This window comes from Ascaphus truei, chromosome 10 (assembly GCF_040206685.1).
Source record: "Ascaphus truei isolate aAscTru1 chromosome 10, aAscTru1.hap1, whole genome shotgun sequence".
In the NCBI taxonomy this organism is placed as follows: domain Eukaryota; kingdom Metazoa; phylum Chordata; class Amphibia; order Anura; family Ascaphidae; genus Ascaphus; species Ascaphus truei.
Window position 1 is genome coordinate 30,686,929 of NC_134492.1, and position 21,684 is coordinate 30,708,612.

At 42.0% G+C, this 21,684-nt stretch overlaps 1 protein-coding gene across 4 annotated transcripts in view; it reads right to left on the bottom strand.

The window, feature by feature from the left end:
* Positions 1–21,684, bottom strand: part of ARHGAP29 (Rho GTPase activating protein 29) — an 88,946-nt gene that overhangs the window by 39,911 nt on the left and 27,351 nt on the right. For 3 of the 4 annotated variants that reach the window (XM_075616443.1, XM_075616441.1, XM_075616440.1), the window contains one exon: positions 1,088–1,231. The exons of the other annotated variant lie outside the window; for it this stretch is intronic. In XM_075616443.1, coding sequence (XP_075472558.1) covers positions 1,088–1,231 — 144 coding nt within the window. The remainder of the gene's footprint in view (positions 1–1,087; positions 1,232–21,684) is intronic. 4 annotated transcript variants of the gene reach the window in all.

Here is a 21,684-nt window from a genome sequence, read left to right on the forward strand (position 1 = left end):
TGTCCTTCAAAAGATTCAATCCTCCTTAACAGTAACAGTTTTACTTATTTGTACCTTATCCGTTTCTGACATGTTTCTTTCCTCTGAACAGGGACTTCAAGCAAATAGCTACTTAGGTTTATCTGTTTGACTAATTACAGGCATCATAATTACTACACAAAATCCAAAACAGACATCAATTTACCTGTTGCTATGAAGAATGCTAAACAGTCTTAACTCTTTCTGCTGGATATCTAACGGCACCCTAGTGCCGCCAGTCGTCCGGGTTTTGGGGCCATGTCATCACTTTGGTAGAGATCACACGCTTGCGACGGCCTCCTAATGACGAAAACTGAAGTGATGACTGCCTTCCGTTTCGATCGGGCTCACCCTTCCGTCAGCCCGCTTAGAAAACTAGCAATGATGACATAGCGCATCAATGGCCATTGTGATGTACCAGCTAAGTCCCATGCCATAGCAGTTATATCATTAAGGCACCGAAAAGGTTATTATAAAAGTCATTAAAGATTGTAAAGACGAACCACAGTATTTCTTTACCGTGGAGATGAAAAAAGTATTAACCATTTTTCAGGTACTTATACATCGGCTCCATTTCACCTAGTAACCGTTACAGTTCAGGGATTGCTCCTGTAGTGACCACATGACAGTAACCAAGTCCCCATGACAGAAACAGAAGTAGATGGGGTCCACTTCCTCTGTGATAGTCTTTCTGACTGAACCTGTGCTGAAGTAGGGATATCCTGAAAATATGACCTGTTGGTGGTTTTTGAGGACAGAGTTGGTCATTCTTGATCTAGAGGTTAAACACACCTCTGTTTCTCGTTCACCTTTGTTCTAGAAAGGACTGTATTTGAGGCACACTTACCGTCTTACTATACAAGAAAAGGTGACACCAAAAGTACAAACATGGTATCTGCAAAGATGTCACGGTTTAAAAAGGACTGATCTCCTGCTACTTTTTTTAATGACACTGACCACAGTGCATATTTTAAACAAGTACACAAATATAATAAAAGGCACATCAACAAGTACACCGTAGGACATCCACTGATCATCATGTTCAGGTCTCTAAAACCACATGCCTTACCTTTCACTTTAGCAATCACTGTCCCTGCAGCTCCAAGAATATCAACAGAATTAAGGGTTTGGTGTTTACTTATAACGGCTTTCAGAACACGCAGCAGCTCACCCAGACGCTCATGGACTACTTGGTGTAAACTGTCTTGATTTTCTGCAAAACAAAAACATTTGAAAAGATGTAAGAAGTCTAGGCTTCGTATTGGCCATAACTTTGTTAAGTATCTTAAGGAGCAGGGGGTTCCCAGAGCTGAAATTAAAACGGTTCAGCCCCAGAGACAACCTAGGGCAGGGGGTCTGCAACCTTTCAAGAAAGATCCATTTTATAAAAAATGTCTTTGTACAAAATATTCCGAAAGCCGCAGCACATGCATGAATATTACACCCCCACAAACATTCATATACTGTACACACAGATAGGTATATACTGTATAAGCATTAGCATACGACCAACTTACTTAAATCAGAATAAGGGACAGGAAATGCAAAACTGTGTCATTTGCACCCTTGGGCAAACAAACCCACACGCAAACAAACAAACAAACAAACCTACACACAAACAAACAAACCCACACACAAACACAGACAAACCCACACACAAACACAAACAAACCCACACGAAAAAGTCTATCATAGGAATCGAACTCAGCACAGACGCTGTTATCTGTGTGGGGGGTCCAAGCCCCGAGAGCTATTTATATGTGAGAGGGCAGCGTGGCTTCACTTTCTGGCGAATAATAACTACATTTGGGAAATTTATTTATTTATAAAATATTTTACCAGGAAGTAATACATTGAGAGTTACCTCTCGTTTTCAAGTATGTCCTGGGCACAGAGTTAAGACAAATAATACATGTTTACAATACAGTTACATAATGAGCAGGGTATACATTATATACAAGACATTGCGTGCACAGTTAAAGATAATTTGTATTATGGGCGTATGAAATAGTTACAGACCAGATTAAAATGTGAGACAGCCTTAGATTTGAAAGAACTTAGACTGGTGCTGGATGTGAGACTCTCTGGTAGGTTGTTCCAGTTTAAATACCAGCCCCCCTCCCCAGCCCACCAACAAACACACACACACTACCCCGCTCCAGATACACACACTACTTCCCTCCCAGATACATACACTACCTCCCTCCCCCCAGATACACACACTACTTCCCTCCCTTCCCCACAACCCCCCCCCCCCCACAGATACAGACACTGCCCCTCTCCAATTTGTCCTGCCGGTGGCTGCGGGGGTGCCCAGACGGCGCTGGATTCGGGACTCTTGTTGCCGCCGAGCCCGGCTCTCCTGCACTGTCCCACACAGGACTCTGACGTCGGCACGCACCGGACATTGCAACATGCGCACACCGGCATGAGAGCTCGGTATGGGACAATACAGGAGAGAGGCAGGTTCACAGCTGGGGAGAGGTCTGGCCCGATGGTTACAAGGGGCCAGACAACAGCGCCAGCCAGCCGGCCCCCCTGCAAGGACAGTGAGGGACAGGCCCGCCAACAGGGGGGGGGGGGGTCTGCCGGTGTTGGCGTCCCGGGCCCCGCTTTATTTATATAAAAAAAAATGTAAAAAAGCCGTCGATCTCCGTGTGCATGCGCAGAGCCGAGGATTTGGCACGCATGTGCAGGGGAAGCAGGGTGTTCGGCCTGCTGCTTGTGGGCCCGCTCCCAGGCTCCCAACGCGGGACTGAGGAGAAGCGCCATGGCGAGCCTGTGTCCACCAACCCAGCTTCCGCTGCGTGCCTGCCTTATGCCCCGGGCAGCAGCCGTGGAATTAGCCACCCCCCCACCCAGGCAGCCAGTCACCCCCCCACCCAGGCAGCCAATCACCCATTCAGCCAGTCACCCAGGCAGTCAGTCACCCACCCAGGCAGTCAAGAGACAGGCACCCACCCAGTCACCCACCCAGACAGACAGTCAACAAAGGCAGCCAGTCACCCACCCACCCAAGCAGCCAGTCACCCACCCAGGCAGTCACAAGACAGGCACCCACCCAGTTACCCAGGCTGGCAGTCACCAGTCTTTTGTTGAAAATATAAAAATAAACAAATGGCATTGTAATGTTTTTTTCCATATTACAATGAGAAAACAGTTAAGTAAAAGTAGCGCGCTAAAAATTATTTTTCCGTGGTAGGTGCGCTATGGGTTGGGGGGCAGGGGGGGGCACAGCTCCTTTCATTTGTCTTGGGCCCCATGATTTCTGTTTGCGGCCCTTGTGAGGGAGAGAGGCAGCAGCTGGGGAGTGGCGACCTGCGGAAGGAGGAGGGCCGCAAGTCAATGCGGAAAGAGCCGCAGGTTGCCGACACCTGACCTAGGGGATATAAACATTTTTTTTTTAAATAGGCAATGGTCCTTGAAAATGCAGGGATTTATTTTTTTGGCCAATGCAACAACCCACAAGTTTCAAATCACAAAACATTAGTACAATGGATTCACTTTGTCCTGGTTTACACGATAATCTGCTATTTCTCCAAAGGGCCAGGGAACAGAATACGGCCACCGGAGTTAGCCTTGCCCCAGCTGCCAATAGAATGCTGCATGCTATATTTGTGGGGTAGGGGCGAGTACTCGGAACGTCTTGAGAACCGAGTGGTCCCTGGATCAGCTCTGAGACCGCACTGCTCAAATACATTTTTTTTTTTTTAAGTTAAAAATTAAACAAAAACTGGGATTGCTGCTTTAAAGTTCTTCAGTTCTTTTAAAATGTGAAACTACAATGCTTTAAAACTATATGTCGTCTCTATTACAAGTTTAGGAAGTGAGCTGCAGTTTGGTTTCTGCACATTAAAGAGACTTAAAACCACAGGACCTTCCTGTGCAGAGGAGCCATTAGGTGCAGCGTTTAATAACAAGTCTGCAAGGATTAGCCCAAGAGGGGAAAAAATGATTAATTACACGTCAAGTCACTTCCTAGTTATTGAGACGAGATTAATGTCATTAGTATGAAACATGGACAGAAAATAGACATTGTGGGAACAAGAAAAACAGATACTGTGGTTTCTGTTCAAACTGTACCAACATAGTAGTTTGCAAAGCTTGCCAAATACACAGCTGTGAGAGTTGGGGATTATTGCATTACAAACAACCAAATACAGTTTAGGTTTTGTAGCAATTTAGCAAAGCTAACCACATAGTTGAATAATTCAATAACCCTACAGTTTATATACTGAACAGATTATGTTCATATTGGATTAGTTAAATACAGTTGGTCACCCCTCCCCCCCCCAAAAAAAAAAGTCGGCTGTGGTCAATTTCAACATTGTGTGATGATTTCGACATGACTGAATCTAATGTCATTGACTAACTTTCCACATCACATATGCAGAAGAAATCCCAGAAAGATATAACCCTAAAACTAGATTGACGAACGTGTGCTGCTTCGGTAAATGTCAAGCATATTAAATGCAGAGTACTGTATCTAGGCCAGGGGTGGCCAACTTTCTCAGACAGGCCAATAAATAGGTAAAAAAATATCTGGGGGGACACTATCCTTCCCTGCCCTAAGGGGGCAGTAGAAGTGCAGTGGCGGGGATAACTGCTGTCTGTGTGGAGAAGGGCTGGGCCGCAAACAGATTCCCTGGGGCGGAGTTTCTACCTGGGCCCCGTGTTGGCTGCCCTCTTAACCCCCTCTCTCACCCATCCATGTATTTCTCTCCAGCCATTTACAATCCTCCCCATCACAATTCTTCCTCCCATCACATTTAATCCTGGGGGTGCAGTGGATCAGCCTCTCACATCAGAAGTTGGGCCTGCATGAAGGTCGGGCCCAACTTCCGCATCTGAAACAAGGCTCCAGCTCCCTTGCGATACTGCTGCGAAGGGGAGCTGCGGCCTCAGAGATTGGGCTCTATGTCCCCAAGGAATTATTGGCTGCATGGTTTAACTTTAAGGAAAATGTACATCGCCCAGTCATTTGTAAATCCATTGCATTAGCCAGATTAAAGAAGTTCACACTTTTGACACACCCACAAACCACCACGCATTTCAGGGTAGAAATTTGAGCCGAACTCCGCTGCCACGAAAACAGGATGCTACGTGACTTCATGGCGCCATGCGGTGTTCAGTTGCCATGACAAGAAGCAGAGTGACGCGCTGTATCGTCACGCTGTCATGGCAACGCGTGCCATTTCACAACGCGGAGCCATGCCGACTGGACGTTGCAGGGGGAGATGCTGCAAGATGCCGCCGGTAAGAGAAATAAAGATAAATAAAGGTAAAAAAAAAAAAATTGCATTGCAAAGAGTCTCTGAGTTAGTCTTCAATAGAAGGTAGCAACACATATGATCAATTTAACATACAAACCAAGAAAACAGCTACCAAACAAATTGTTTAGCATCTTTTGAGGAAGGCTCACACTTGCAAACCATGATGGATGTGCGAGTTTGTGGTTCATGTGGTAATGCAGTTAACTGCTAACCCAGAGACATGCTTGTTCAGAAACATACCACACAAACAGGAAAACAAAGTACTCTTATTCATACTCTATTTTGCTTCCCTCCCCTTTCTGAATTTCTCTTAAGCACAATATACAATGTAATCATTAGGCAGCATCACCATTTTATCCAGAGAGGAAATGGCAGCCATTTAGTACACTTCCCAAGAAAAAAAAATATATATTTTGGCAGCACTTTGGTATAAACAAAGAGCATATCAAGTCTTATTAAAAATGTATGATTTCTTTTAACACCAATGTTTCCACATGTGTCCTCTAATTGAGTCTGCATAGACATTCATTATTGTTCTAAACCACAGCATGTCCACTTTAATGAGGGACCCCAAAAACCCCTTCACTGCCAGAAAAGTCACCTCCATCTGTCACCAAGAAGAGTCGTTAATCTGACTCTCTTTAACACAACTGCATTGCTGGCTTGTGTACGGCGGAAGGGGTTATGTACAACGTGATCTACACCAACACAAAGACAACATTAATCAAACAAATACAACACAAGGAATGTGTGATTAGTGAGAGCCAAGTGTTAGAACAGGTAAGGTACAGGAGCCTTTGCCAAAGGAAGAAAGCGAATACACTTAACTAGTTCAGCCACATTCTACCATATATATTATTCCACACCAACGTATTTACTCACAAAGAAAATCTAAAGAAATTATTTCAGTTGTTCGCAGTAGGGGGAAATAAACCACAAGTTTTGTGGCGCTAGCAATGCTGACAGAAAGGATGCCATCCACAGTAGCACTGAACTCAGCAAATTTGATCTGACTGGCACAGGATGTCTCTTGTGCTAGTATCCATTTGTAGAAAGCCCATCTACAGCACAGATAATGAAACAATGCACAATGTGCCATGTTTGTTTCAGAGTGATAAAAGCTAAACTTTCTATAACCTAACAACCATGTCTTGTTATTCAGTGATGTACACAAATCGGGCTCACCTCACAGTAACAGGCTGGTTTACGGAAGCCTTGGAACTACTGATTAATGCCAGAACCTATATGCTCGTTCGTGTAAACGTCTAAAAATGGAACCTGAAACCAATATCAAGGAAATGCAATGGGAACTCATCCGCCTGGTGGCTTGTCCAAAAATACTGGACACAATGGTGAAAAATGTGGCGCGCTGGAAAAGTCGGTGGGGAGGTATGGTATTTATAAATTCCCAGACCGATACGTAATTTTTTCTAAATTTGCAAATTGGTGCAAATGTGGAGTGAAATTTAGAAAAAAATGACATTACAGTCAGATTATTTATAAATAACATACCTGCAGTCATACATAGCGAGCTATGCTGATCTTAATGCTTCTCTCCCACTACTTCCAATATTGTTGCAACCCCCCTCATCTTCTCACCCCCCCTAATCCTCCTCACACCATCACCACATTCTTCCTTCATCCTCACCACCAACTCCCTCCTCCTCCCTCACCACCCCCCCTCCTCCACCGCCACTCTCCCTCAGCACCACCACCCATCTTCCCCTCCTCCCAGTATCTTACCTGTGGACCTCCCAGCAGACAGGGACACAGTAGAACTCTCCTCTCCCACATGTAAAGCTGGAAGGAAACTACATTTCCCAGCATGCATATGGGGGAGCTGAGCTCCTTAATGATGTAGAGCCCTCCCATTGGTCAGTCTTCTCCTTGGCTTGGGGAGGGGGGAGATGCCGCCCGTTGCCCTGGTTACCAGACGCCGCAGCAGCTTCTAAATCAGAGGTAGGAGCGGGGACCCTGCACCCGGCCACTCGCGCTGCCCGTTCAGAGAGGGAGAACACCAGTCACATACATGTCCGGTATTACCTCTCATTTTTTACCAGACAGTGGGGCAAATTACTGGTCTGTCCGGATCAAAACCGGACACCTGGCAATCCCAGCCACAAGAGGTGTTTTTGCCTTTACCAGTTTTGAAAGTGCAGACTAGTAATCCCAGAGGAGCCTGAAGCAAATGAACCTCATTACTCTCCTCCCTGCCAACTATTCGTCACATTTCTTCCAACTTTGATACTTTGCAAGCAGCCAATATTAATCAAATTCATAGGAAGAGCCATTTTGTAGACTGGACATAAATGTGAATGGTCAGTACATCAGTGCCAAGGGAGAGTATTTAAAAAGGGGCAGTGCCTTCATTCGGGTAATCAATGCATTTTATTTGTATTTTTTTAACGCATTCGACAACTACAATAATTTTTATACAATTTTAGTTTTTTAGTCCATTTGTAAACATGGCGATGGGAGACGTGGGTTGGGTAAGATTTCCTGTGGCTACTCTTTTTGTCAAATCAGTATTCAACAACAGTTTGCACAGGCAAAACCCCTCCCCACCCTCTCCAATTATCTTTATTGGCTCTCTGTCAATCAAGTGTTTTCTTTACTCTTATCCCACCCGGATGTTCTGAAACACTTCCCAATTCGGAGGCTCCTAAGAAATTAATTTTGTAATTGATTAGCAAAAATAAAAGCAGCCATACCCTTGCTATTACCAGGATTAGCATTGTTTAGGGAAGTCAAATCTTTACAAAAGGCTTTCTGGCCAGCCATTTGCACCCTTCAAATGTACATGTAGGAAACCTCCCGTCCCCTTATCTGCCTTATTAGACAGAGGTATCAGGAAGCAGCTCATAATACATTGATTAATTTGGTTGCACTGTAATAATTCAACCCTAGCAATATACACTGAAGTTTCTCTAAAGTAAAATTACTCAGGAATGCAACATCTTTATTATTTTTCATGAATCATGAAAATTATTAAACAGATCTGCAAATGTAGGTCTGGAAGTACTGTATAACTGAAATGTACACCAACAAATATCATTAAACAAAGCTATAAACGCATTTTTTAAAGACTGGTTAGACTAAAGTTTATACGTGAATGATAAAAATAAAAAAAACAAAGAATGACAACTTCCCAATCTACGACAGTCAAATTTTAGAGTGACTGCAAATTATATTGTGTACATCAGCATTTCTAAAGAGCACCAAGTTTATGAATAAGGAAAGAAAAAGGGGAAATGAATTCATCGAGAAAAAAAATTAGGTTGTTTAACCCCTCAGATAAGCAGTTTTCAATTTTTTTTTTGTTAGGGAACCCCAGAATTAGATTGTTAAATTCTGGGGAACCCCAACCCTCTTCCTCACACACTTTAAGGGAGTCGGGCTCTCAAGCTGATGCTGCCTCTCCTGCCTGTCAGCCGGAAGTTGACGGCAGAAGCAGGGAGAGGAAAGAGCAGTGACCGGGTGGCTGCGGTTGTTGCTGGGTCACTGCTGTGTGGGGGTGCCGCCGCACCTGGGACAGCTGGGAGAGTTGTCCCAGCTCTCCCCCCCCCCCCCCCCACTGTTCTCACGGAACCCCGGGGTTTAGTTGAAAATCACAGCCCTAGATAAATTTAATCCAGACTAAAGTGGCTAGGCAAAATCTCACAAAACAGAAAGACTGATCTTCCTGAAATGATGAATTTGGTACTGCAAGAAACCGGTGTTGGACCAATTTATTGGAAACTACACACAAATAATCTGTATTTTCATACTTTTGGAACATTTTCACACGCTTTCCATCTCTCCGTCTAAAAGCTGAAGTTCAAACAACATCCTACATGCTTGTTTCATGAAGGTTTGAAGCAGGGGGGTTTCCAGAGCCAAAACACATTGATTTCAACTCCAGGGAGCCCCCTGCTCCTAAGATACTTCTGTCCGTAGGTGATGCAAGGAGCAGCTCAACAGGTTTAAATGGCCTGGTCACGTGGGCCAATAGGAAGCCGCAAGGGATGACATTGGCCCGCGTGACATTTAAACCGCCATATTAAGTACACAGCACCGGTTTCTACCGGCACCCCCTACTGAAGTATGTATCTCGGTAATCAAGGGGTTCCTGGAGCTGAAATGAACGTGCCCCTCGGAGGCCCTCTGCTTCAAACACTCAAACACACATACACAAAATGTAAATAAAAGCATAGCCAAATGGACTGCTCCTTTAAGACTAACGAACTTCAGTTATAACAGACCCAAAACCATTTGTTTTGCAATATTTTCCTTTATTAGCTTACAGAAATATACTTTGTCTAATATCAAACTTTGCCAAATCGGCAACACGAGGTAATAAGCATAACTGGACTTGCCAAACATTTGGGTAACTGTAAATCAACATAGTTTGAAAGTTAATAATTGTATTAAAATGACCTCATGTGGATACGCTGACATGCAAATAACTTTTAAAACACAGAGCTAGATTCACTGAAGAGTGATAGACGAATTTAAAAAAAATAGGAGTACAAATGTTTCGAATTACCGCCATGTTCACCAAGATCTATTCATTCGTAAATGGGTATCCATATTTATTTTAATTTTCCTACATGAAACGTGTGTTGCCATCGCATTAAATAGCCCTAGCCATCAGCCACAAATAAGCGATGACTCCGAAATTGGCGTTGGATGCAGTTGTCTAGGGGACCGGGGGAGATTACCACACTTATTTTACATAGGATTATGCAATAGCATTTTTTACAAAACCCTTTGGCAGAAAATGATTGAATCCCGTTGATGCCCGAGTAGCCAGCTAGTCATGTATTACAATATGTTCTATCATGGTAATGTATGTTTTTATCACCTATTTTAGGTTGGCTAGTCCAATATTGCACAGGCCTGCATATGGTTGTGCGGGCGCGGCTAAATTAACTGCCTTGCCCTAAAATCCCCTACCATACAACCCATTAAATTAACTCCCTAACGCCAACAAATAAAACTTTCCTTCGAAGCGGCAGTGGCGGATCGGCTGCAGCCAACCGCCGGCGGTCATTTGGTGGTGACAAAACTGTCACCTAGATATTTCATTTATCAGATGTAGAGCAACACATACACCAACAATGAATGCACTCTTAAGAGAGTCAGCCAACCATTCCCTAGTCAGTAAATATTATTCAAAACTGCATATAAGTTTGTTTTCACGTTATAAGTCTTCTTGGTATTTATCAACAAAAGCAGAACCCACTTTGCTCTGATAACAGCAACCAGAATAGTCAGTCAAAACACGTTTCATTTGTAGACGAGACTGGTTCAAAATTACCTTCATCCCAAATATTTGTTTCTTGTTCAAATAATAACAGGCCGAGGAATCGAATAAAAATAGGGGTTTCCTAAAAAAAACAAAACTGCTGAACAAGTCCTAAGATGCAATCATTTAATGGGACAATTTCAGATGGTTTAAGTTCTTAGCAAATGATTCATTAAAATTAACCAAAACATCCGAAGATCAAAAAGCTGTTATGAAAACACCCTGGCTGGATTTCAACAGAAGAGTGCAGCAGTGTAGCAAGCAGTCGAGCTTAAAAACGTGCATTGCACGCTAGCAATTTTAATAGTGCCGGATTGCAGCACATTTTGTTACCGCAAACACGTTCTGAGAATAATCTTGCGGCAATAAACAATAAACAAACAAACATGATGGGAGATGAACTTGAAGACATGTTATGCCTTTTATTGTGAAAAGTCTCTTCTAAAAATCAAAGAATTTAGCCTCAGGATCTGGTCAACACAAACTGTTGGTTTACAATAGCTAACCCCCCCACTGACTGTTTATTTCATGTCATTGCAGCAGGAATGGCTTTAACCATAAATCTAGAATCAGACATCATGGTGAACTGGAGTTTTCTTAGATCAACAGCACCCATCGAGTGTGCACAACTAGTATAGGTTTCCAAGGCAGCCATTTGGAGCTCAGTTCATACTTTTGCAAAGCTACTGTATAAAGATAAATGTGCCTGTCTTTAGAGGGCAGTGACCCTGGGGTTACTATATTCTTTCACACTCATTCACATCCTATCATTTACACCATGGAAGGAAAAAAAAAAAAAAGTAAACTTCTTTACAGGTGACCCAAAAAAAACCTGGATCTCTTTCCTAGAAACATTGCAGAATACAATATAACATTTGATTATCTTTATTGAAAACGGAATAACTAAGCTGCAGATCGATTGAGAAAGATCCTGCTTTCCAGGGTTCCCCAAATGGCTCCCTTTCAGTTTCAGTCAGTGTAACTTAGCAGCTACAATGTATCCTTATATTACTAAGGTAACATTATCCATCGTTACAGTTTGCAGCTCAAATTGCTGGGAATATTGGCAACAAGTTATCACAAACAGGAATGTTACAAATATCTTGCACTACTGGGGAGGTGCTAAAACCTGCTATAGAAATCAAAGGATGCTCAGTATATTACTACAGAACACATCTTATCTTATATCTATAAACTCCCCAAAAACCCAACAGATCTTTGGGTGCTGAGTGAAAAGCAGACACAAAGTAATTCAGACTTAATTAACACTGCAGATGTGCAATAGCCCCTCTATACTATTAAATAAGTCTTGGGTGGGCAACTCTAGTCCTCAAGTGCGCCCCCCTCTCCCCAACAGGCCAGGATATCCTTGCTTCAGCACAGGTGGCTCCATCAGAGGCTCAGTTTTTGACAGCCACCTGTGCTATCCTAAAACCAGACCTGTTGGGGGGGTTGGGGTGAGGCTTGAGGACTGGACTTGAGCACCCCATGCAATAAGTAATACTGATTTTCATCAAGTACCACTCTAAATGAGTTTGACTTGGCAAACCTGTTTCATAATACACAAGTATATTTCTGAACAGGAGACTTTTCTATAGCGTTCTAACACACCTAAGAAGAGCAGGAACATTTGAACAACAACGCTTTTGACGACAATTTAAGTAATGCAGCAAGAGAAAAAATGCAAACTTTCAACAACCTTGTTGCTCGAGGCCTGGGAAGCTTGCATCTGATACTATTTCTGGGCATTGATGATCATTTCATAGAACAATGTTCTGTTTTGGGTATCTGTTTGCAAGCTTGTATTGCTCTAGGTTATGATGACATCACTTATACTTGTAAACATGAGCACAGGAAGTACAATGAATGGGGATTAGGTCATGGATTATGCACCCTTTGAGATTCAAAGTACATGCATGAGGTGATCTATGAGGAACTAAAAACACACTGATTGGTGGTTGATGTGAATACATCCCTCCACTAAACCCAAAGTCTCACTTCGGAACAATATACAAGATTTGCAATAAAGTCAAAGCGAGCTGGGTTAATAATGGTTTCAGGTCTAAAAATGTTGCAAAAATCCCAAACGCCTTAATGCAAACAATACAATAAAGGAATATACAGTACTTATTTTTACTTATTTTTATTAAGTATGTTCGGATACCATAATTCGATAAATATAAATAATGCAGTTGCAAATTTAATGTTGCAGGGACTAGGCCTGTGTTCTAAAGCAGTTTGTACAAAACCACAATTTAAAACACAAGCAGGAAGAGAATGGTAAAAGAAAACAAAAAAAGGGGTGAAACCAGGGGATGGTACAAAACAATGGTGTTGGAGAGAACTGGGAAAAAGTAAGACTCCCTACTTTGAGGCATAAAATGCTTCCTTTTGTTCACTCCGAATATCTCCAATCCCATTAGGAAAGGCCTGCAATATAACCATCTTTACCATGAATGGCCTGTTATTGACACAGAGTAAACACATTCAGAGACACAATTACATTACACGCCCTTTAAAAAAAAAAAAACACCTTAAAGAAAACCGGTCATTAAATCTAGTTCAGTTCTAGTATTTAAATAAATGTGACCCACACACAAACAAGAAAACTATTAAAGCACCGCCTATAATTCAATTTGTATATATCAGTTTAAAACCGCATATAAAAAAAGTAAAAAAAAACCTACCGTCACAGTAACAAAAGCTAACAAACAATAACACGGAAAAACAAAGTGACAATAAAGCACTAGCACACATAAAAGTGAGATATATAGAAAATAAAGCAGTTCTAGTTCAGCACGGAGTTAAAATTAGTTTACTCTGAGAAGTAGGAGGAAGGCTCCATGTCATTTTTTAAAGCTTTTATATACGACCAGGTAAAACATTACAACCATTTGTGTTCAATAATCAGCAAAAAGAAGAGCTCAATCACCCTACAGTTATTGTAGCTGGCACTGACTTGGTACAATCGCTAGGATATGGGAATCTTGCCTTTCGGTCCCATGGGCATGGAAGAGGTTAATCCCAGCATCAAATGCGTTGGCCTGTACACTACTGAAACATCCAATGCAGGGGGCAAGCAAATGAACAGAACGTGTAGCCTGTCCTTTAATTTCCTTTAATTAAAGGTAAATGCAGCAAATATTTTCCTAAACAGATTAGTCACTTGATATCCTCCATTTAATTGCTGCTCCAGCGTTAGTTTTACATTGAAATTCCTAGATTAGCTCCCTCCCCCACTATGAAAAAAAAGACCACCACAATGCATCTTTTCATCATCCTATTTCAATATGCTGTATGCCGCATTCCTCCAACTTTTGTATTAGATTCCGATCCCAACCAACCTAGATGTGCTCAGCCATGCATTTTAATCTCTGGAACATCATCAGAAGTTGGAAATCTTGTTTTTGTATATATATATATATTTTTTAAATAATACCCCATACAGTTTGTAACTAATCCGGTCTATTTCTGTATGTACTAGATAAGAAATTGAATTGGGAAACTGTGTCAACGGTGCAATTTAAACAATGCCTTTAATACACAACTAATTTCGGCTAAGTAGCGCAACAGATGTCGCTATATCAGGGCATCTCCGTCAGCTAACTACACATTTGCATGACACGTTTGCCCACACCTAGTTTTATTTATTTTTAACCCATTCAATGCCCTAATGTACGCTGTACTTCATTGGCTTTTGATGGTGGTTTTTGGATGGGTTGTACGTGGTTACATACTGCTCTTAAGGGAGACCCTCCGTTCCCATCCAACCCGAGCATGGAAGAGATCACGTGAACACTCTGAAGAGCAGTCACCTGATCAGGAAGTGCAGGCAGGTCCCTGGCAAGACCCTCTGGCAATGACAGGGTTAAACTCACGTCCCATAGACTTCTGGGATCTGTTGTCCTGTTCTTAATATGCGCACAAGAAAGACTACAAACCCCACCGTGCTTTTGGATTTTAGTTATTAACCAGGACTCAAACTGTTGAGCAAAAGTCGAGCTCTACATGAAAGGTCATTGAACACAAGGCTGCACAAAGTCCAACGAAGCAGAGAATTTATAACCTTTACCTCTATTCCCACCACCGCTGCTCGGGTCAGAACACATTTTGGTGTCTGTAGGATGCAATTCAGTTTAGTAATTAGAGCCACATTTTGAATCTATTATTCCTACTTCGTACTTATTAGGAAATGGTATTACAGTACCAAAATGTGAACAGTTTGCTCCTAAAACCATTAGACAGAAATGATCCCATTATGGAGGGATCTCAAACTTAATATCTTAACAAGAACAGTCACCTTTCTGATTTGAAGGCCATAAAAATCTACGAACCTGGTTTCCTCTGTTGGTTGCTACCACTGAGGTTTCTTTTATCATTTATGTTTGTTGATATCTAGCCTGGCACAAGCACCCATATCATTGCTGTTGGATTGTTTCCAGCACATTTTGTAGAGTATCATGGATTTTGTTTATTTTACCTAGCGTTTTGAGAACCTCAGTAATAGACAAATGGAGAAGCTAAAATATACTCAAGCAGCAGTCTGTGCTTATTGCCTTTTTTTCCTTTTACAAGACATTCTTGCTCATAGTTAACTATAATTATTGTTATTAACTATACAATATATAACCAACTATACAGTACTCCCCTCCTTTCTCTCTTGCACCACCTGTTTCATATACTGTTCTCATTCTTGCCACCCGCCCCTCCAAATGCTCAAAACACATTCTTCCCATCTCCAGTACCTTGTTCTGATTGTTCACTTCTCAAGTGCTTCAACACTTACCGATTTCTTGTTGAAATATCTATTGGATTGCTCCCTTCCCTAGTGGTCTCACTATCGTTCCCTCCCCCCACACCCCTCCCCCTGCTTCCATTGCGCTCCCAGTACTAAGAAATCCATTCTTCTCTCCCCAATTATTACCAATTGATTGTAGTGGGCAAATTATCCCCCAACCCCTTTGCTGCCTAATCCGATTGTTCCCTTCCCTAGTGATTCCTATTTGTTCCCTTACCCATTGTTTCCCAATCAGATTGTTCCATTCCAATTGCTCTCAAAAGTGACTATTCTGTCGCAAATGCTAACAAATGACCGTCCCAATTACAAATTATTCCCCCATTAACGGTACCCTTTAGCCCTACACAAACTGCCCCATCACTAACACAGCCAGACTATACCCCCCCCTACAATTATCCTTAACCCTTGCTGAACTACCACTGATCACTCCAACCTCACAAAGCTTGATTAGTCACTGCACTCCACCTTGTTAACTCCTCTCACCTCCCCCCATCACCGCCCACCTCTACCCCAACCTCCCATTCTTTCATTCTCCCTATGGAACGCCAGATCCATCTGCAATAAGACCACCTCCACCTTAGATCACTTTCCAACAAAACAATCTTACATTCGTCGCAACCACCAAAACATGGATCCCCCAAAAATACTGCCCTCATATCTACGCAATCATACCCCATGTCACACTGACACTGGGAGGTGGTGTTGGCCTTGTCTCCTCATCCTGGACACCTGCCCCTAAACCCCCTTCCTTCCCCTCACTTTGAATTCCATGCCTACTCATCAAATCGTCCCCCTGGCTCACCCACACTATTTTTCAATTAGTTAGACAGCTTCCTCTCTTCACTCACCCTCCACTAAACCCCATAGGCGACTTTAACCTTCACCTCGACAACCCCATCTCTGCCTTAAAATCACCCTCATCTCCTTTGGACTTTTGTGCTCACTGAATCTCCCCTCACCCACACACAGAGGCAACCTTGATCTTATCCTCACAGCAAGATAACATGCAGAATCCCCCTCCACATTCCATGTCCCACCTGCTGATCACCACCTCCTCTCCGCCATCTTTTGCATCGACTTCCCAGCGCTTCCTTGCCCCCACTTAATCCCATGCTTTGCAGAAAACTCAAATACATTGATTCATCCTCCCACCTGATCACTCCTCCCCCGACTCGCATAATTTTCCTCTCTCCCACTGAACTCTTCCCTATCCACCCTCAACTCTGCATTATCCAACTCCCTTGACTCAATTGCACCAGTCCATGCTGTGCGGCCAACCACAAAGCCACCTCAACCCTGGCACAACTGCCAACTCAAAACACTCTTCCTTCGCACAGCCAAAAGATCATGGAAATCTTTCTGTGCCACATCCTCACTTGCAACCTTTCAATCCCCCCTCCACTTAAAAAAAATAATATATATTATAGCACCCGTATCACCTCATCCACGTCAACTGTTCTCCACCCTAAACAATCTGCTACGACGCTCCCCTTTTCTCTTGCCTAAGCACACCTCTCCCCTGGGTCGTTGCCTCCTACTTCTCTTCACAAAAATGTTACATCCGTGCTCCCTACCCCCACTGCAGCCAACCCTCCCCCATCACCCCTACCCCCTTATTCCCCTCCTTCTGTCCAACCTGACGATCTCCTCTCAATCATCACGACACATCCCCTTCTGACCCATTCCACACTCCCTCCTCTCCTCCCTTATCCCTGCTCTTTCAACCTCTCACTATCCAGCAGACAATACCCAGGTTCCTTCAAAACTGAAATGGTCATACCAGTCCTCAAAAAAAACCTCAACCTTGCCCTTACCGCTCCTTCCACTTAAGCTCGCTCACTCCTTCCATACTTCTCCAAACTACTCAAGTGCATCTTTCACAACTAACTCTCCAACTTCATCCACACCCATTCCCTTCTTCCCATTGTCCAGTCTGGCTTCCATCCATCTCACTACTGAAACGGCCTTCCTCCTTCACAACTTTCTCTCCCAAGCTCGCCACTTCAAACTCTCCTCCATCCTCATCGACCTCTCTTCAGCCTTTGACAACGTTCACCTCACTCATCTCCACCAACCTTGGCATCAGGGAACTACCTTTCCAACCACTTATACTCCGTCGCCTTCAAGAATTCATGCTCCCCATCCACCAAGTGGGCGTGCCAAGATTGAAGTGCTCTACTTTCCTGCTTCCTCCTCCCTCCCATTTGAATCAGGGGAGCCTGGTATCAGCTACTTGTGAAGTAACGTTATCTCCTTGTGTCTCAGGCACCAAAATCATAATTGTATGCTCATCTGGGCAGGGACTGTCTGTAAAAATCCAGTGTGCTGCATACACGCACTATACTGTAATTGTGAAGTGCTTTGAGTCCCAGTCGGAGAAGATCGCTATATGAAATAAAGTTTTAAAGAAGAAAAAAAAAAACTTCAGTGCCCTACTAACTTTTGGTGTAAGTCAAGTGCCACCCCGTGGGCCTTATGATGTACACTGTATGTCATTGCTTTTATTTTAAAATCCGAGGCACCGTTAAGTAGATGCAAGAGTTTGCAATATTAAGGTTTTTTTGTTTTTTTATAGAGCAGGACTTATTCAGGGTTTAAAATATTAACATTACATTAGTGTCATACCATTAAAATATTCAGCATTTTAATAATCTGGCACACTAACAGCTGGAGTTACCAGTTACAGCATAAAAACACATGTATGAGTATTGGGGTCAAGACCTGGCCTGGTTTTCTGCTTGTTTAAAAGTAGGATTATCTGTGGGCATGCCTGGTTTGGTAAAGTGGGGTGATTGAAACCTGGAGTCGCAACTCTTTCTGACAGTAGAAATAAACAAAAAGCCATTTATATGCAACTTAAAAGGGTTTCCTCCAGTGATTAAGAGAATTACAAATATAAATTTGTTACGTTTGAGATCAGACAAACTAAATTATGCTAAACAATACACGATTGTGATGGTGCAAAGGTCAGACATGGTTTGTCACAAATTTTGCATTAACCTTGCCAAAAATAGCCTCTTTACCTGTGGCAAACTCACCCAAACGCGATGAGATGGGTCACAGTAATCTAGGAATTACGGGCATAAAGTTATGAGAATGTTTTGATACTCAGGCATTGTTCAAAATAAGATATTCTCTCCCCAAGCCTTAAAAAGGACTTTGGAAATTGATGAGGTGGTGTTTAGGAAACAGCCCAGATGGTGGGCTTATTCAGTTTTCAACGCAGGGGGCTTTGAAAATAAAAACCATGCATTTGAGATCTTTATTTGGAATTCAACAGAGGTGCCTGATACCAACAAGACATGTGAATGCTAATTTTTTTTTAATATCCACAACCTCTTGAAGGAATCAGGAATTGTTATGTAACGCATGTTAGATTGTGTGTCCATTATTTTTATCAAACGGTTTGCATGTATTGTACTGTTTGTTTCTTGTAACATTTTTTTCTGTAAACCAAGCACTACAACTTTTCTTTATTTAAATCTAAAATTGTTTAAGTATTTTCTATGGGCCCTTATTAAACTTTGCACGTTTTGAAAAGTAAGTAATTGCATTTTTTGGACACATTTTGCTACAATAGATTTTTGTGTTACATATTTTCTTAGTATACAAGAACTAATAACTCTGCAAGTACAACTTGGTACTATTTTCGGTGGTGGTAGAGTTTTAAGGTGATATTTGTGACGGATTGAAGGGAGATACAGGTATTACTCATTTGAAGGACCCTGCAGTGGAGAAAAGTGGATCCAGTAAATAGCTGTGTATTAACACTTGTCACATACTGTATGTCGCGAGCTCACAGGTGTGCTGTTCGTGACAATGAGTTTAATTCTCCTAGGTGGGGGCATTGCTGTTTTAACTAATTCCCTGCAACATTTTCCGAAATACACTCAAAGGCTGTGTGCTCTTAATGAAACCGGTTCATCAAAATCAGAAACAATCACACAAGTAAAACGCAAGATCTACATAAAGACAGAAGAGGTTTATAAAGTTGCTTAGCCAACAGTTAAACAAGTTCCATGGCCCGTACCAGATTCTGGAGAGAAGATGACAGAGGAGTGCTGTCTCAGACAAGCCTAGAAAACCAAAACTGTTGAACATCTCCATAACTTATAATTTGCTGTGTTTAGGAGTAATTTAAGTTATTACTACTATCAGAAGGGGAAGTAAACAAACTAGTTTTAAAAGGATTTGTCTACTAGTTATCTAAATGGCCCTAAAACTACATAATTAGGAGCATACCAGATCAAGGTCACATTCCCACATACTCTAAAACCAGATATCACGAAAGAAACAGTATAAAATACAATTCACTACAGTATCAAAACCTCTTCTATTGTTAAATCCAGAAGAAGTAAAAGTGGTAGTCCTACTTGGATCACTGGCTTCCTTAAACTGAATATGAGGATCATTACAATTGTTACTTTTCCTATGGAAAAAAAAAAGGTATCTTTTCAATAGGGACACCGACAAGTAAAATATATAGAAAGTGCTGATTCTACCCCAAACCTACCCCCCCCCCTCCCTATCAAAGAACGGGACTGACACTGCAGACCACTGCACATTTAAAGCACTTATTTAATGCAAATGTCCTCTCTTCCCATCAACACATTAATTTCACTTTGAAATTCTAGTTAATTCAAATTTTGCGGAAATGCTCATGTAAAAACTGTGCGTGCCAGTGTGTTGTTGAGGGGAAAAATCCATGACTGCATATACAGGTCTTCCGCAGGTGTCCTAAGCATGCTCCATTCACCAGTGTCGTCATCTAGCAGTTCAGCAGCAGACGATTCGGCAAAAGATCTCACTGGGTGGGTCCCTTTTGGCTGCCTATTCCTTTTCAAGTGGGTTTCTCCATCGCTGCTGTACTTTGTATAGTGGGAGGTGAAAGAGATCCCCTTCAATATTTTGGAAGAACAGGATAATTACCTATATGGCAAGGATCACCCCTTACTGTCAGGGAGTGGGCTTTAAATAGAAAGTAACAATGATTTCCACAATCAAGATAAATCTGTTATATTCAAAAGACGACATGTGCCCCATGCACAGACCCTCCAACATGCTAGGACTGGTTGCTAAGGCTTGGATACCTCCATAGTCAATGAACTGCTGTCCTACTCCAAACCATAAATACCAGGCCAGGGAAACCCACACAGTAATCTGGAAGACAGAGAAACTCATGTTTGTACAAGCAGCACTAAACTATTTTTGGTGGGAATACAGCTATAAAAAGACTGTGGGCAAATTGGAAAATACTGAGCACATATGGTAGAGACACCATCCAAAGAGCACTATATAAAGCTGTGGACAAAAACATGCATCTTTATCTTTAAAACTTAAATTGAGGGATGATTTTATTTTAGGACATGCTGACGTGACAAATTGTAACCCCTATATTGCTGAAGGATACTATGGCCCATTACTCCGAGACTTGTTGTAAACCCTAACCGCACTGGAGGGAGTAGACAAAATTAACTCTGGTCTGTTGTCAACAGGTTACAATAATTTCATCAGGGTACATCATTTCAGGTCCAATGGCACAAGTCAATAACAAAAAATATGCTTGCCACATATTTGCAGGTAGTGTTAATTTTCAACTCTATTCTAAAACAAAACTGTGCACACAAAAATCACAACTGGAAATAATTAACACCCTCAGTCCCAACAGAGGGCCTGCAATGCATAGTTGGCCCATTCGTACCTAATACAGTATTTTAAACTTTGTCTTAAATAGTAATCATATCTTAATAAAACAAAAACATGTATTTGTTTTTTGAGAACATAGAAATGGATGATAACGTACAATTGACAGTCTGTATAGAAATAGGTGGGAGGGTGGCTCTTTGCTTAACATTAGGCTGTAGATTGGATGTTTGCCCATTGTCCTGCGCTTAAAAATAAGCCATCACCTCTAATTTTCTTATAATTGGACTCAGACTTCCAGATGGTGCATGCGGTTGAACTTCAAACATGGAGACTAGACAGACCTATGCCGACGAGTTGAAGGCGCCATGTACACATTATATATAATAGCATTTAAAATACCTTTTTCTGAAAAAACTGGAATGCAAATATTATAAAAATTGGTCATCACTTAACCACCACTATTATGATTAAAACATCTGAAAGCACTTTCTTTGCTCCTCTGTGAGTTCTGATGAGAATGGAAATTCTTGGATCAGTGCTACAAAGATTAGCAAGGGCTTTCCATGTTCAATTTATTAGAAGCTGCAGGACTTTTTTTCCTCCCTGTTACTCATTGGCTACTGTTATAAAAGCAGATTCAAAAATAAGATGCAATCTGACGA